Source organism: Adiantum capillus-veneris, chromosome 4 (assembly GCF_014529385.1).
Source record: "Adiantum capillus-veneris isolate H3 chromosome 4, ASM1452938v2, whole genome shotgun sequence".
Taxonomy (NCBI): domain Eukaryota; kingdom Viridiplantae; phylum Streptophyta; class Polypodiopsida; order Polypodiales; family Pteridaceae; genus Adiantum; species Adiantum capillus-veneris.
In genome coordinates, this window is record NC_140934.1 from 127,729,496 (window position 1) to 127,744,454 (window position 14,959).

At 42.7% G+C, this 14,959-nt stretch overlaps 1 protein-coding gene across 5 annotated transcripts; it reads left to right on the forward strand.

The window, feature by feature from the left end:
- The first annotated feature begins 3,840 nt into the window (after window positions 1-3,840).
- Window positions 3,841-8,648, forward strand: TAF15B (TBP-associated factor 15B). 5 transcript variants are annotated; one of them, XR_015187924.1, is made up of 7 exons: window positions 3,841-4,123; window positions 4,230-4,250; window positions 4,329-4,446; window positions 4,612-5,503; window positions 7,153-7,196; window positions 7,369-7,481; window positions 7,838-7,988. XR_015187924.1 is itself a non-coding variant. In XM_086511125.1 (7 exons), the coding sequence occupies exons 1-7, from the start codon at window positions 4,006-4,008 to the stop codon at window positions 8,344-8,346; spliced, it is 1,455 nt and encodes a 484-aa protein (XP_086367251.1). In that variant the 5' UTR covers window positions 3,846-4,005; the 3' UTR covers window positions 8,347-8,648. The 5 variants fall into 5 exon arrangements, 3 of the variants coding, with proteins under 3 accessions (XP_086367253.1, XP_086367251.1, XP_086367252.1); XR_015187923.1 differs by having other exon boundaries at window positions 7,369-7,467; XM_086511125.1 differs by lacking the exons at window positions 7,153-7,196; window positions 7,369-7,481 and adding exons at window positions 8,111-8,198; window positions 8,280-8,648 and having other exon boundaries at window positions 3,846-4,123.
- Window positions 8,649-14,959: the final 6,311 nt, after the last annotated feature.

A 14,959-nucleotide genomic window follows, 5' to 3' on the forward strand; every position in this document is an offset into this window, starting at 1 on the left:
GGTGCTAGTTCAGTGGATTATGTTATGGCCCAACCATGTCTCAATCCATTCTTTCAGGATGTCATGGTGGACACTAGGCTAGTTGGAGTAGCAGTTGATCATGCTATCTTGTCTTTCACTCTTACGCTTCAGTTCAGCATAGTTCCTTTAGGAGAGGTCCCAACACACACTCGGTATACCTTCGTGAGGGAGACGGATTCTGTGTATATGGATGAGATATACATGCAATTATGCACTCAAAAGCCGTGATGGCCACTAGATGAACTCACTTAGATATTGACAGAGACGCTCCATGATGCAGCATCAGAGGCATACCCCTGGAGACGATATGGGAGCATACCCCAGAACAATTGGTATGATGAGGAGTGTAGAGAGACAAGGATCAAATTACAGAGGGAAGTGCTCATGGGTATTACCACACATAGATAGTCACGGTTTTATCTTTCGCCGCCTACTGCGATAAAAGAAAAGGGCTTATCTATCTCAGCTAGAGCGGGATCTGTATCAGCTATTTAGGAGTCAAGACACGAGTGAAGCATGGAGGCTATTCCATGAGCATTCACCACCACCAGCCGTCACCTCCACAGAGACATGGGGGGAATATGCCACATCTCTCTACACAACATCAGGGCAGCCACCTTTGTCGGACCCACTAGAGACATGCCCTAAGACATGTACTTTCTTTACTACCGAGAGGGTAAGGAAAGCCATTAGCAGGATGAAGACAGGGAGAGCACATGATCATGATGGTCTGGTAGCAGAGCACTTCATCCATGCCAGAGATATGCTTGCAGAGTTTCTTGCTATTATGTTTAATCAAGCCATGTATGAAGGCTTTCCTGAGACTTGGAGCATGTCTACGATTGTGCCTATTTTCAAGTCAGGAGATTGCATGGTTCTCGAGAATTATCGCACCATCATGGTTGGTCACACATTGGCTAGGCTGTATGCATTTGTTCTTGAGTAGGAGCTGAGTAGATGGGTAGAGCGAGAGGGCATACGAGCACTAGGGCAGGGCAAGATTTAGGAGAGGGTTCTCCACTCTTGACCTGGTTCTAACACTCAGAGCTATTATTGAGGAGGGTAGACACCATGGCAAGAGGATCTATCGTAGCTTTGTGGATTTCTCCAAAGCTTTTGACACAGTGCCGAGAGCTAGACTTATACACAGACTATAGGACATGGGTGTTCCTATAGAGCTGATATGGGGTATTTTGGCTTTATACAGGACAATGATGGGGCGGGTACGCACTACTGAGGGAATGTCTGACACGGTCCACTCCACTATCGGTGTGAAGCAGGGATGCCCCCTATATCTGACTCTTTCTGGGATGTATGTGGACGAGTTTTCAGACTATGTAGAGCGACTGGGAGATAGAGGGGCTCAACTAGCAGGGACATGGATTTCGTTGTTACTATATGCTAATGATATTGTGTTGATTTTTGACTCTCTAGAGGGGATGCAACATCATTTAGATGCTTTGCACACATTTGCTCGTGACAGTGGATTGTTTGTCAACCTTGGAAAACCAAGGTTATGGTGTTCAACACCACATCACAGTGGGTCAGGAGGTCAACACCCACATTTGCATACGGCCAGGAGAATATGGAGTACATAGATGCATACACCTATCTCGGGGTAGTCTTCAGTGGACCGGTGTTTTCACTAAGGAGAGCATCAGAGACTAGACTAATAAGAGCCTATGCAGCCTTGGGAGGACTGGAGAGGATGTGTTCGCAGGTTCAGTTTCACGCACCACAAACAAAGCTCTGGTCTTTTGACACTCTAGTGACTTTCAGCTATGCTCTACGGAGTTTAGGTATGGGGACCCTCAGTAGACCATCATGGGAGATATGGCAACACAGATGGATGGAGATATATGGAGAGGCCTTTGGTCTCTATGATCGCTCAGATGATTCGGTCTAAGGCCTCAGTGCCGCATGAGATTATCCGAGCCGAGCTAAGCCCCCCCCCCCTCAACGTGGTTGAGGTATTGACTAGATTAGTATCCTTTATACACAGTTTATGGGATCTCCCTAGGGACAGATATGCTCGGCTTGCCCTGGAGTCATCTTGACAAATAGCGCTACATGGCGATACAACATGTCGGTATGGACAGATGGCAACATGGATTCAGTCACATGGTTTCAGCATGGATAGATTGCCTCCGTTTCAATACTCCCTAGATGCACCCTCCCTGTCGCTCACACAAATAGAGATCACCAGACTCATGCAAGGATTCGATTTAGCTAGATACCAGGAGCACATGGATACAACCGACACAAGAGTTGGGCACATGGCCTTCTACAGAGAGCATCTTCTCCAACTCACAGAGGACAATTTTGTGACTAGGCCTGCATACATGGATACACACTTATCTCATGGGATAGGATGCGCTATTGGGCAGATACGCACATCCTCACATCAGCTCCAGATTGAGACTGGCCAATTTCGAGGAGTACCAGCAGAGGCCATGATATGTCCCTTATGTCGCTTAGAGCCAGAGACAGAGCTGCACTACACATGTCATTGCCCAGCATACTATGAGATACGAGGCCGCTTCCATTGTTTGTTCAGAGAAAAATTTGGACCATTTTCCAGAGTCATGAGATACGAGGATCAGAGATGTCTCGAATTGTTTCTACTAGAGCTGCGCAGGCTTAGGGAGAGCTTGCTGAGGACATCAGGGGAGAGACAGTCTCAGAGAAAAATCAAAGATTTCTTTACACCAGCCAGGGGAGGAGTAGTCATCACAACAGATTTCAGAGCACCCACGAGGTACGTTGATTGATCGAGCCATTGAGCTAGGCAGATCTAGACGCCCACGACCTTGTGCGGCCTCCCACCATTGATGAAGGCTGCAACAACAGAAGATCTAGATCACTCTAGCTCGACATGCAAGATGCCTAGTTAGAGTATTGACCATGGAGGATATTGATGATGAGATTCGACAGTGACCGATGAGAGATTCCTTCTGAAGCCACCACCCCCCCTCCCTCTATCTCGTTTCAGTTCCGGATCAGCTTTAGATTCATTTCCTTAGTGCTTTAGTTTTAGTTCTTTGTACTTTACTTACTCAGACATGGTATCAAATTCACCAATTGTAACTTTCTGGTCTCATAGGTCATTTTGGCCTTACGAAGACGTTAATATAACATTTCATATCATTTCTCTCTCTCTTAGATTCTATGACAAATAAGGGAGAATTGGCTACGCTTGATTCAGAGTAAGATGGGTGTCTCAAAGATGGGTCCCCGGTCTAGAGACTAAATGGTCGGTGATATTACCAAGTTGAATGGAAATCTACAAATAAAGGTGGGTTAAGGAGTAGGGTTTATGGCAATGATTTAGTTGCAACCCTTTGCTCAATTTAACTTTCCCCTTTATTAGCCCTCTATCGTATAGTGAGCCCTATGGGACACAACTTGCTTCTTTCCGATGGTCATCAAGTCCCAATCTAAGCCATTGATGTTGCCTATCAATTGGTTCTACTCATCCGCTCGTGTTCCACAACAAAAACCGAGGTGACAACAATCACAATCAAGTAACCAACTATGCTCCAAAATGTATTAGAGCATGTACGGCAAAAGTAGTGCCTTGGTCTCATTGCTCGAACAGTTATAGAGAAAGCTGTGAAATTGGACCATTTTATAAATAGCTATAGAGCTAACCAATCATCATATATGTTTAATAAATACACTCGTAATTCTTTTTTAGAAACTCATCAATGCACTTTGTACTTGTTTACTTAATGTTAGATGCTTGATGTCAATCTCCGTATGTCTTGTTATTTATGTTCTATAGGACCAAGCAAGACTAGTTTCGTATTTTACAATAAGGGTAGGGTTCTTTTACTTGAGCGAGAGTCTTTTTGATGCTAGAGAAGAACAGACGGCTGATTGTTTTATCTGCTAGCTCTCTGCAGACCCCTATTTCCAACCCTAACCGTATCGCACTCGCAGAAGAGGCGCAGGGCTTTGGATCTGTGCCCTTGAATTTCTGTCATGTACGATCCTCAGATGGCTTCCGGCGGCCTCCCTGCTGATGACGGGGGCCGCATGCAGCATGGCTCCGAAGGTGACGCTGGAGGCCGTGGCTATGGATCTTCATACGGTGGAAGAGGTAATTCTTTGTGTACTGCACGTGTTAACTGTAGCGGTCCTGTTCTGACATCCCTATACGGTGAGGGAGTTTTGTCTTGAATTTCTGATATCGTTTTTTTTTGCAGGTGGGGGTTATGGTGGTGGAGGTAACCCTCAAGTTTTTGTTGCAGCAAGTGTTAACGTCGTTTTTTGTGTCTATTTGCTAAGTCTTGTGATATTTACAGGTGGGGGCTATGGTGGTGGAGGTAACCGAGACAGAAGGCCTGGAGGCGGCGGCGGTGGTGGTGGGGGAGGTCGTGGTGGGGGTCAGAGAGATGGAGACTGGGTGTGCCCAAGTTCCAGGTTAGACATCACGTGAACTCTTAAGATTGGAAGTTTGGGATGTCTCTTATTTTTGTTTCAATTTGAAGTTGTGTGTGTACAAGACATGTATCTTGTCCATCTTTTTGGAAAGCTGTATTCATTTCTCAGTGTCTGGACTTTGAAGTTTTTCTGGTTTCCTTGTAGCTGTGGTAATGTAAATTTTGCAAGGAGAGTTGAGTGCAACAAGTGTGGAACTCAGAAACCAGGAGGTGGGGGACAGCCTACTGGACCAAACAGTGGGTATGGTGGTGGAGGGAATCGAGGATACAAAGGCAGTGGTTTTGGTGGTGGCGGAGGTGATAGCTATGGAGCTCAAGGAGGTGGAGGTGGAGGAGGTGGTGGTGGTGGTTATAGACAAGGAAACAATTATCAAAATCAGGGTCCTCCAGGTGGATATAATACTGGCAATGACTATGGGAACCAAGCACCTGCTGCAGGTGGTTCTTATGGATATGGTGGTGGTGGTCAAGCCCAAGGCAATGTCCCACCTTCTGGGAATGTGTATGGAGGTCAGGCAGCTCCGCCTAGAGCTGACTATGGTGGCCACCCTCAAGGGGAGAGTAGAGGGAGAGGAGACTATGGTGGGGACAGCAGAGGCAGTAGGGGGGGAGATTATGGGGGCGACAGCCGGGCCAACAGAGGAGGAGACTATGGTGGGGACACCCGGGGCAGTAGGGACTACGGAGATAATAGGGGCAGCCGTGGGGGAGATTATGGTGGGGATACCAGAGGGGGCAGAGGAGGTGATTATGGTGGTGGAGGCAGAGGAGGTGATTATGGTGGAGACAGCAGAGGCAGAGGACAAGGGGGCTACGATAACTACGGGTCGGACAAAGGATCTCAACAGCTTGACAACAGAGGAGACTACGGCAGTGATGATGTGAGATCTGGGGGAGGTGGCTCAGAGTCGGTCAAAGTTAAGCAGTGTGACGAAAATTGTAATGAGACCTGCGATAATGCCAGAATCTACATATCAGGGCTTCCTCTTGATACAACAACTGATGAACTTAGAGAGCTGTTTGGGGGCATTGGTCAGGTAACCTCTTGCATCCTTTTCACCGCTTGTTTTGGATTTGTGTTTTGATCAACTGTTTGATCTCCTTAAGATAATTTGTTCAGTTTTCAAAAATATTATCCGCAGCGTTCTCTTCATTATTTTGAAATGCATTGCACACTCATGTCAATCACACTGTAAACATGCTTCTATCATTCCCATCAATATATTGGGCCAAGGCTTTTATTTTGGAAACTCCTGGGAAGGGTGTGGGGGAAGAGAGCGTCGATCAATGAGGTTGTGGGTTTTTTGTCGACTGTGAACCTCTTATTTGACCATTGGGAATTGTGAGGAAAGCGCAAGTCTGTACAAGGGGCAGAAGTTTTGTTAAGAGATCCTGGAATTTAGTGTGCTAATGAGATCATGGTTTGTAGCTTACGTACAAGAGGGACCCATCTCGAGGATGTATCATTCTTGTGATTGGTAGTTGGCCTGATGTGCGAGCTTTACGCGACTGTGTTTGAAATGTGTCTTTAGTGTTGTCATTGATGTGCCGTTTGTTGCTTGAGATTTGATCAGAGCATATAGCAATTTGTGACTGTTCACTGCACTATGATTTGCGAGCATGGTTGGAAGTGAGTGGTGATACTGGAGTATTATTCCTGGCTGCACGTGGACAACACCAGGCTTCAGCCTGTCAGTACTCCGAGGACAGTGTGTTTATCCGTGCATGAGTGCAACTCCTGGAAACTCCAGGTGTCAGCATATTGAGGATAGTCTATGTGCGTGTATCTGTGCATGAGTGAAACCTTGAGCTAAGATTCACAATTGTAGATTTTGATGAAAGCTGAAATGAATGGAGCCTCAGCAAGCAACGAAATGCATCGCTGTCTGCAAAAGTATAAATTCTAAGGGTCAGCTACTTGGTACTCTGTCCTTGTCCCTCTGTTTAGGGAGCAATCTTTTAGTTGAGTTTGTGTCGGCTTGCAGAGTCTGTTCCCGACATGAAGGCTCGGAGCCTTTATAGATGTTTATCTTTATACATGCCCAAGAGGGGAGTCCTGTACATAGGCTTTCTTCACTGCAAGAAAGCCTGGTACTAAGTCTGTCTCCCTTCGCCCTTCTGAATAGTCTTGGTTTGAAAACAAACACTATGCTCTTTCGCTTGGAGGCAATTGTGTCTTTATTGATGCAGTTGTGCTCTTCTCCGGTTATTTCTCGCATCTTATTTCTCACGCCATTGCAATGGAGACATTTGTCTAGGAAACCAATGTTAAATTGGAATTGAGCTGCACTAGCAATTCAGGCAAGCCGTCAAGTTGAGAGATAGTACAGACAGCTTTGCCTGAAGCATCTGCTCATTTTGTCGCCAAAAACAATCTAGATGTGATACAGTGATCCATCTTGACCTCGGTCTTGTCCTTCAGTTGTGGGGCCATTTCAGGACTAGTCGAGGAACATGGCTGTGTATCATAGGACTAGCTCAAGGAAGTTATGCATCTTTGGATTAGTTGAAGTATATGTGGGTGAATTTTAGTATAAAGTGTCTCCAGGTAGGCACACCACGACACAGGTATTGTTCCTTTCCCCTCTCCTTCATGTTTCAAGTTGAATGAGCAGAGTGTGGGATTCTAAATTTGGAAATTTAATGGAAGGCATTTTATAAATTATCTCTGCTGATTACCTCGCAGATAGCTGCACCAGCTTCTGGATAAGGCAAGTGTAGGTGATTCAGGTTGGTAGAAATCACAAACCCTTGTTTGTTTATGGATAAAGCAAATAGTATGGGGACTTCCTGGGGCTAAGTATCCACATCAGATGATTGTGGCATCTTTTACTTTCCACGATTTTGAGCTTAGTGATGCCTTATGTGACTTCTGGTTCAGTCATATTTGTTGCACTTGCAGGAGTTTGGCATGTTATCTTTATTTGCCTGTATGCGTTCGCCCAATGCTGATGATGCTACGGTTTGTTCTCAGAAGTGTGGATTGTTCATCCCTATGTAGGTGAGTGCTTAAAGGTAGGTCTGCAGTTAGATTTTCCTGTCTATACTTTGCATGCAGGAAAGCACAAAGAGGTGGTAGTTTTTCGTATTCTTTGGTTGTCATTTTAAACTCTGCTTTTTATGTCTGTAGCTGTTTGATGCCAACAATTTTATGTAACCATTTTTTTAGAGTTTGGTTGGTAATGATATTGGTCACTTGTAACAGCTTCAAGTCTTGAAAGCTACTTATCTGATAAGCTTAAACCTACTGCCATTGTTTGGTACTTGAATTAGTGATGGAAAACTTCATTCTTTTGTGCCTGCACGTGAAATGGAGGAGGCGTTTGCTCCTTTTGTACTCTTGGTGTGCATCTGAATAGACCAATTGACAGGTTGCAAGGATTAAGCAAAAACGAGGTTACAAAGATCAGTGGCCATGGAACATCAAACTGTACACTGATAATGCTGGCCAAAACAAGGGAGATGGAGTGTTGGTCTATGAAGATCCATCTGCAGCACATTCTGCTGGAGGGTTCTTTAATGGTACTTGCATTTATATCAGTTCAAAAAGTTCTGGATCTTCTTCTAATAAGTAGAAACTTTTTGCTCGGATCGCACTCTTTGATGGCTTCAGTTCATATCTCCTGTGGCGGATTCTTTTGCAGATCATGTCTTGAGGGGTCATCAGATAAAGGTTATCATGGCAGAGAAGTCAGCTCCAAGGCCAGCTGCGGCGGGGGGCTATGGTCAAGGGTGAGTGCTCTTATTTTCCTTTTCTATCAAGATGTCTTTTCAGAGCTATGTCCTAATTGTGTTTTGTTTTTATCTGCGTAGACATGGAGGTGGCCATGGTGGGCCTGATCGACGCTTCGGCGGTGGGCATCGTTCCCGACCCTATTAACTTGTCTGGTTCTGGTGGCTGGAGTCAACAAAGCTTTGCAAGTGGACTTTCATCTTTTGTAGTTCTAACAGTCCTCATCCGACAGTACATGGCACTTGCTGTTTGTGCTCAGGCTGTAACTTTTTTGAGTCCAGCTACGGCTAGGTGTCTTCTGTAGGATCTGGCCCTGATAACTAGGTTGCTATTTTGATCTTACTGGTCGAAATTGTTAAGTGGTTTGTTTGCAGCAGCAATCTGAGAGTGCGATGGATTCGAGGCCTTCTTTGTTTTGAACATTGATTAATGTCGTATTGGGTTTGACATACCTGTTTGTGGTGGTGGGGAAAGGTGTACATGGATAGATGTGAACGCCTCTTAATTTTCACAACGAGATTCGTCTTTGTACACTGTTTGAGCTTAGCTTCAATAGCCGAATGATGGTTATTTACCTGCAAAAACTCTGCATGTATGTGAGCTTAAATTCTTAAATGTCATTGCATGTGCATGTGAAGAACATTGCAATAAGATTTTCATGATTTGTAGTTAATTGGTCTCCATTGCACAGTAGGTCTTTGTGCGAATTCTGTCAACTTTTCTGAGGTCAGCTATTGGCTAGGCTCCTTCTGTTAGATCTGGCCATTGTAACTATTTGCTATCTTGAGTGGTTCGTGTACAGCAGCATGTAAGGGGGGTGACGTTTTTGAAGACTTCGTTTCAAACACCGATCAATGTTGTATTGGGGTTTGACATGCCCGGTTTTTTGGGAAATGTTGTCTGGAATGATGTTCATATTGTAGTGAAAGGTCACTGAAAGGTTATTTGGTGATTCTTCCCAGTCAAAACTGCGACTGCATGGCGATTGGCACGGAGCTGGGAGCAGTTTTCACTAGAAGAAAGGTGCCGGTTGCCATGTGGTCGCAAGTTTTTACGGGGAAAGGTCACCCGATGACCTTTCCTGGCCATCAAGGTACAGGGGAAGGGAGGCTAAGCAGTGACCTCCGAGGAGCTGCAGTGGCGTATGACGGAGAGTAGAGCAGCGCGTGAAGTTTGGAATTGTTGCTGCACTCACCTTAGTCAGCTGATGGCTAATTTCCTGGGACTGTGTACGTTAGGTCTTTAGTCATTATAATGGTAAGTGGTTGCATGTGGCATGTGAATGACTCCACATGCTTGTTGAGTTCTGTTCGTTGAGGCTTCCGGTTGGGTTATTGCCAGAATCCTTGATTTTATTGGATTCGATGTGATTCTGAATGCGCAATGTATGGTTTGGCTGCCAAGTTCAGTTGCTTGTGTAGAATGCTCTGAAGGGCTGGCACACTCACTGTATCCGTGCCAAGATGAAGGAGCTCATATAGACAAAATATGTTGTCATTATCTTTTTCCTAAAGGATTTCAGCTTGTTAGATTAGCAGGTTGGCTCTGGCCCACTGACTGGAAGGATCAAAGTATTTGAAAATTTTCAACCTGAGAGCTTACAGTTTCCATGGAGGAACTATCTTCTTTAGAAAGAATTGTGTCTAGCCTTGGGAAAAGAATAATCCCAATCTCTTTACAGTGGTAAAATGTACCACCAACACAAGGTTTCTGAAACACTTGAAATCTAGATGCTCTTTATGATTTCCTTGTTAAGGTTGAAAGGACTATTCTAAAGTCATGCAAATTCTTTTTTTTTGTGTACAGCTTATCCTTGAAAATTCCGTACACCACCCACTCCGTCAGTCAACTGGTCTGCTGCTTCTGCAACCAGTGACTGGCTACAACAGGGAGACATCGGCAGAATCTGAGCCTCAAAATTCTGCCTGCTAACATGTAAGCAACGCACAGCATTCTGTATTCTGCCTGCTGACTTGGCACCCTCCCAGCGACCGTGACGGTCGGGACTGGCCATTGGTCGCCTGACCTGCAGAATGCGCCTCTCAAAGTCCATTCCCTACACCATCCAAGTCCTTCCCATTAGTGTGCCATGCATGTATGTGTTTTTACATAACTGGAGTTTGAATTATGGCAAAAATAATTTCTTTGATGAATAAGGTTATGAATATGAGCATATTTGAAGAAGGTATTGGTATTGGTGAAGAAGTTGAGTTGGTCTAGGTTTCGAAAGCCCATCATCTTTTAGCCTTCATCTTGGATTCATGTCCTCACATTTAAAAAAGACTAGAAATGGAAGGACGAGTGCTTGAAGGTGGTTAGAGTACCAACTCCAAACTTATACGATTGAACACACAGAAATTGTGTTGGTGGTTATAAAATCTCTATCTTCCCCGACATTGTGAAATGCTTGCGACAATCCCAAGTTGATGTTTGAACATCTTGTAGGCTACACATTGTGAGATTATACTTGCGACGATGCAAGACAATGCCATGGTTGAAGCTTGTTGGGTAGGATAGAAGCTCTCGGCCTCAAAGAAGTTGAAGTGTTGGGTTAGTGAAAAGTTGGACGAGTGGCAAAAAAATTCGTCAAGCTAAATCTCTGACATAAGCTGAACCTCTGAGATTGTAGATAAATCCGATTAATAAAGTGGGCATTAACCATGACACCTCAAGAGAGGAAATCAAATGAAAGAAACGAGAAGTCCCAAGTAGGGAGTGGTTGTTGGGTTGAATGTGGGGGTTCCCGAAAACCTTTAGCATAGACCCATGACACCTCGAGAGAGAGGAAACAAAAAGAAAGAACGAGAAGTCTTGTTTTAGGGAGTGATTGCTGTGAGACTTACAAGTGGTGCCTAACGACAAGGCTTGCACAAATTGGCTCTATCAAAGGTTCCCAAAAGCTTCAGCCTTATTGACTAGACGAGTTTGTGGAAACATTGCAATTAAGACTCTATGCATTGGAATAGTGCTTGAATTGATGTACGAGTTTGTGGAAACATTGCAATTAAGACTCCACGCATAGGAATAGTGCTTGAATTGATGTCGGTAGATGTGTCCTTATGCTATCTCAATGAGAGCATGACCCCACGATGGTGTTGACAAAGATACAAGATGAAAATAAAAACTTTATAAAGTGCTTTTTGATGATATTTGTAATAAGACACTTCTCTAAGCTTTTGGGTTCTCATCCTACAACCACATGTACTTAACCTCTATATAGTGCATTAGATAACCTCGAAACTATCAAGTTATGAAATTTTTAACCCAGTGCAACAATTGTATTCTGCCATGCCAATTGATTGTTTGAGCTTCATAAATAGCACGCTTAATCACAAACTTGGGTGGTGCACATATGGGGAGCATTTCAATTAGGAGGGTGAAGAAGTATAATGAACTTGACAAGAATGATCGATCTGATATGTGTTACAAAGAAGATAGCTACATAATCTGCTCATAATGTTGTGCAAAGCGTTCGAGGTTTCTCATTGATTTGATTTGAAGGAAGAGATCCATGAATACACTAGAAAACAAGTTCTTATGGTGAAATATTTTCCTTGGATTATATTGTGTGAAATTATACTCACACACATTGGTAGGATTATGCGCTCGCACACAATCCTTGAAAGTAGCGTGGTCAAGACAATACATGTCCAATATGTGACATATGGTCTGTCTTATGTACCAACATATGGTGTGCATTCTCTCTTGATTAAGTCATAGCTTATATTCATGTGACTTCCATGTGGGTATGATGAGGTGTAGATGGTTACTTGGTTGGTTTAGTGCTTTTTTAAAAAAATGAGGTTAGAGAATAAAGCCACTTTACGTAATGTCAACCATTAATCAAATGAAGATTGAAGGACACAAGAATATCTCTTGCCTTGACTGTCAACAAGCACCTAGCCTACACTGAAAAGGTTGGAGAAACTATAGGCTTTCACTAATAACTTTGTGGATGGCTCAAAAGCGATGAGCACTGGCTTTGAAAATCTTGGAGTGGATAGCCCATATACGCAAAGACTGTGGCAAAAATGGCACATCAATGCAAGCACATGAGCTAGAGCAAGAGAGCGCAATAGCCACACTCTATGCCAAAGGGACTGTATGCGAACCTCCTTCCAAAGCACAACACCCTCCCTCTCGACTAGAACAAATCTGCACTAGTCTTTGGTCAATATTCCTCTAATAGACCATGATAGCTGAGCAACTTGGGAGCGGGATAACAAAGTGAACACAAGCCCAATTATATCCATCTCTCTCTCTCTCTCTCTCTGTGGAAAAAAATTCCTCCAACATTAAGACTTCTTTTCTCTTGAGATTAGATTGTTTCTATGATGTAATTTCTTCTCTTGAGTTGGTGTTATCTTTATGCCATTTTTTCTTATTTATAAGACTATGAAGATCAGCCACACAATTCTGGATGTACACAAGGCAGTGGTACGAATGATAGTTCACATAGCCTCACATGCAAAGGCAGATTATATAGTAGAAAAACTGTCTAATTAATTATGTCTACTTCACAAACAAAGAATTTCAAAATTTGGAATATTATTAATTGGCAATTTCCTCCAAGTTAAAATCTCCACCAAGACCTTCCCATCGGTTGAAATCCAGTTGCATATGCACGTAACCACCCATGAAATGAAGACACTTGAGGAGAAAGCATGTCCATGGAACAAGAAGGGACACTTGATCGATGAGACCATCTCATGGTTGCAAGTTTGAATTTATAATGGACATCCAAAGCCTATCAGGCTCAAAATAGCTACACATTTGAGCACAAAATAGGCTTTGCCCATGCGAGCTAAAAAAAAGAAAACATCTGGTAAAAAATGCTAAAATAATTAATGGCATAAAGTATGTGAAAGACGTGGTTGCTGATGAGAACCGACACGTGGCGGTACAATTGCTAAATACAAGCCATTGCCAACGCATCATGTGCCTAGCCACTCACTGATTTGCTGAACAACACCACCATACTAAGCGATTGTAATAATCACATCAATCCTCAATGTAACATCAATAAAACCGAATCCAAAAATAATAAAAATCTTTTTATTCATTTCCATTACATATCTAACGATTAAATTACTCTCTGTAGAGGTCATCTAGCTTCCAGGGCAAAAACTTTCGATCTAAGAGAATTACCGAATTGACATCACTCCATAAACTTTTTATTTTCATTTGTGGGTTTTTGTAAGCACCACATTGGTTCCTCATCCTCTTATCTCCTTCACACAAGGAAATCATAAGATGATCAGAAACTTTATAGCTAGCTATGAAAAACAAAACATAACTAGAGTAACTTTGTAGTAAACACCCACACTGATTTTTAAAGCATATGGTATATGTGTACATGTGTGCAATTTTTGGCATTTTACAACCCAAATTTTTGCTATTTAGAAAGAAATCTCTCAAGCTCTTTAGTTGTTGTCTTGGTGAATCTAGTTTAAAAGAGCTTGTTCCTTGAGATGGGTTGAAAAGTATAATCTCACAACAAATTATCCACCACATGATTTTTGTTGTAGAAGAACTTGATTTCATGTATTCATGTTTTGAATGATCTCTTTGAATACTTTATTCAAAATTAGTGGTGCTGAAAGTTAGAGTAGATTATAAAAAGTTATGGCTAGGCTATGCAAATTTTAACAACAAAAAAACATATCCACAATCCTGCTTAGCATTTTCTCGTCAAGTTCAGGACACGTTGTCACCCACCTTATCCAAATTCTCACCATTAGTGCACTACACAAGTATGAGATTTAGCACATGTTTTGTAGAGCTAAAATGTCCAGTTAGTTTTTTTATGTGTAAAATAATTGCTTAGATTTGTTAAAAGGTTCAAGGAGAATCAACAGTTATAAGCTTACTCAAAGGTAAAACACACTACAAAGAGATCACCTACATATGCTATTTGAGTTGTAACTGCAAAGCTAAGAAAAATGGCAAATTGCAATCAATTCAAAAAACATGTTTTTAATTTCATCTTGGATTTTTGGTAGCATCACCTTGGATCCTTATCCTCTTAGTTTTTTCTCACAAAGAAAAGCTCAAAAGATGACCAATAATGCGAGAGCAAGTGCTTCAATAGTAAAGCTCAAAACTCTAAAAAAACATAAAAAAATTTGGTCTTGAGTTACTTGTTAGACTTTAGGGTAGATAGTGAGAGGAGCATTCATGGTGTGTGTGTGTGTGTGTGTGTGTGAGAGAGAGAGAGAGAGAGAGAGAGAGAGAGAGAGAGAGAGAGAGAGTGTATAAACTCAAATTAGCCTCTCGATTATGCAGCATGCAGAAAGAGAGTAGAGACCTCTTATAAAGGCAGTGACATCATGGGTATATCATTTGAGTTTATATAATTTTAGCATGTCAACAATCCCATGTTGAAAGATACATATTCTATCACATGGTCTATGCCACATTCGCTACAACTAGAGAAGAGGGTTTGCATTTTGGGTTTATGGGATTTATCCCATGTGTGTAGCACCTTTTGTCTATATTGGGATGCTTAGGTGGCATGTAACCATGTAATTGCATGTGGAAAAGACACCTAAGGGGTGTAGTTACCCATGAGGGCTATTACTAGAGGGCGTGGACTCATCTAAACTTAGCTAAAAATTTGTTAAAGTAGCCTAAAAGGGCACCCATGAGTTCACAAGTGGATTGGGGTGATTTTGACGGTCCATATGATGTCATGTATGATGCCTACACCAGCTCTATATATATTAGTCTCTTTATACTCACTTTGAAGCAATTTAGTAAT

What these genes read in the sequence shown, in the direction of transcription:
- TAF15B (XM_086511125.1), top strand. Translation starts at nt 4,006, where the DNA reads ATGTACGATCCTCAGATGGCTTCCGGCGGCCTCCCTGCTGATGACGGG. An exon ending in TGTTTGGGGGCATTGGTCAG is followed by an intron (nt 5,504 to 7,837) that starts GTAACCTCTTGC and finishes ACCAATTGACAG; the next exon opens with GTTGCAAGGATTAAGCAAAA. An exon ending in GCGGGGGGCTATGGTCAAGG is followed by an intron (nt 8,199 to 8,279) that starts GTGAGTGCTCTT and finishes TTATCTGCGTAG; the next exon opens with ACATGGAGGTGGCCATGGTG.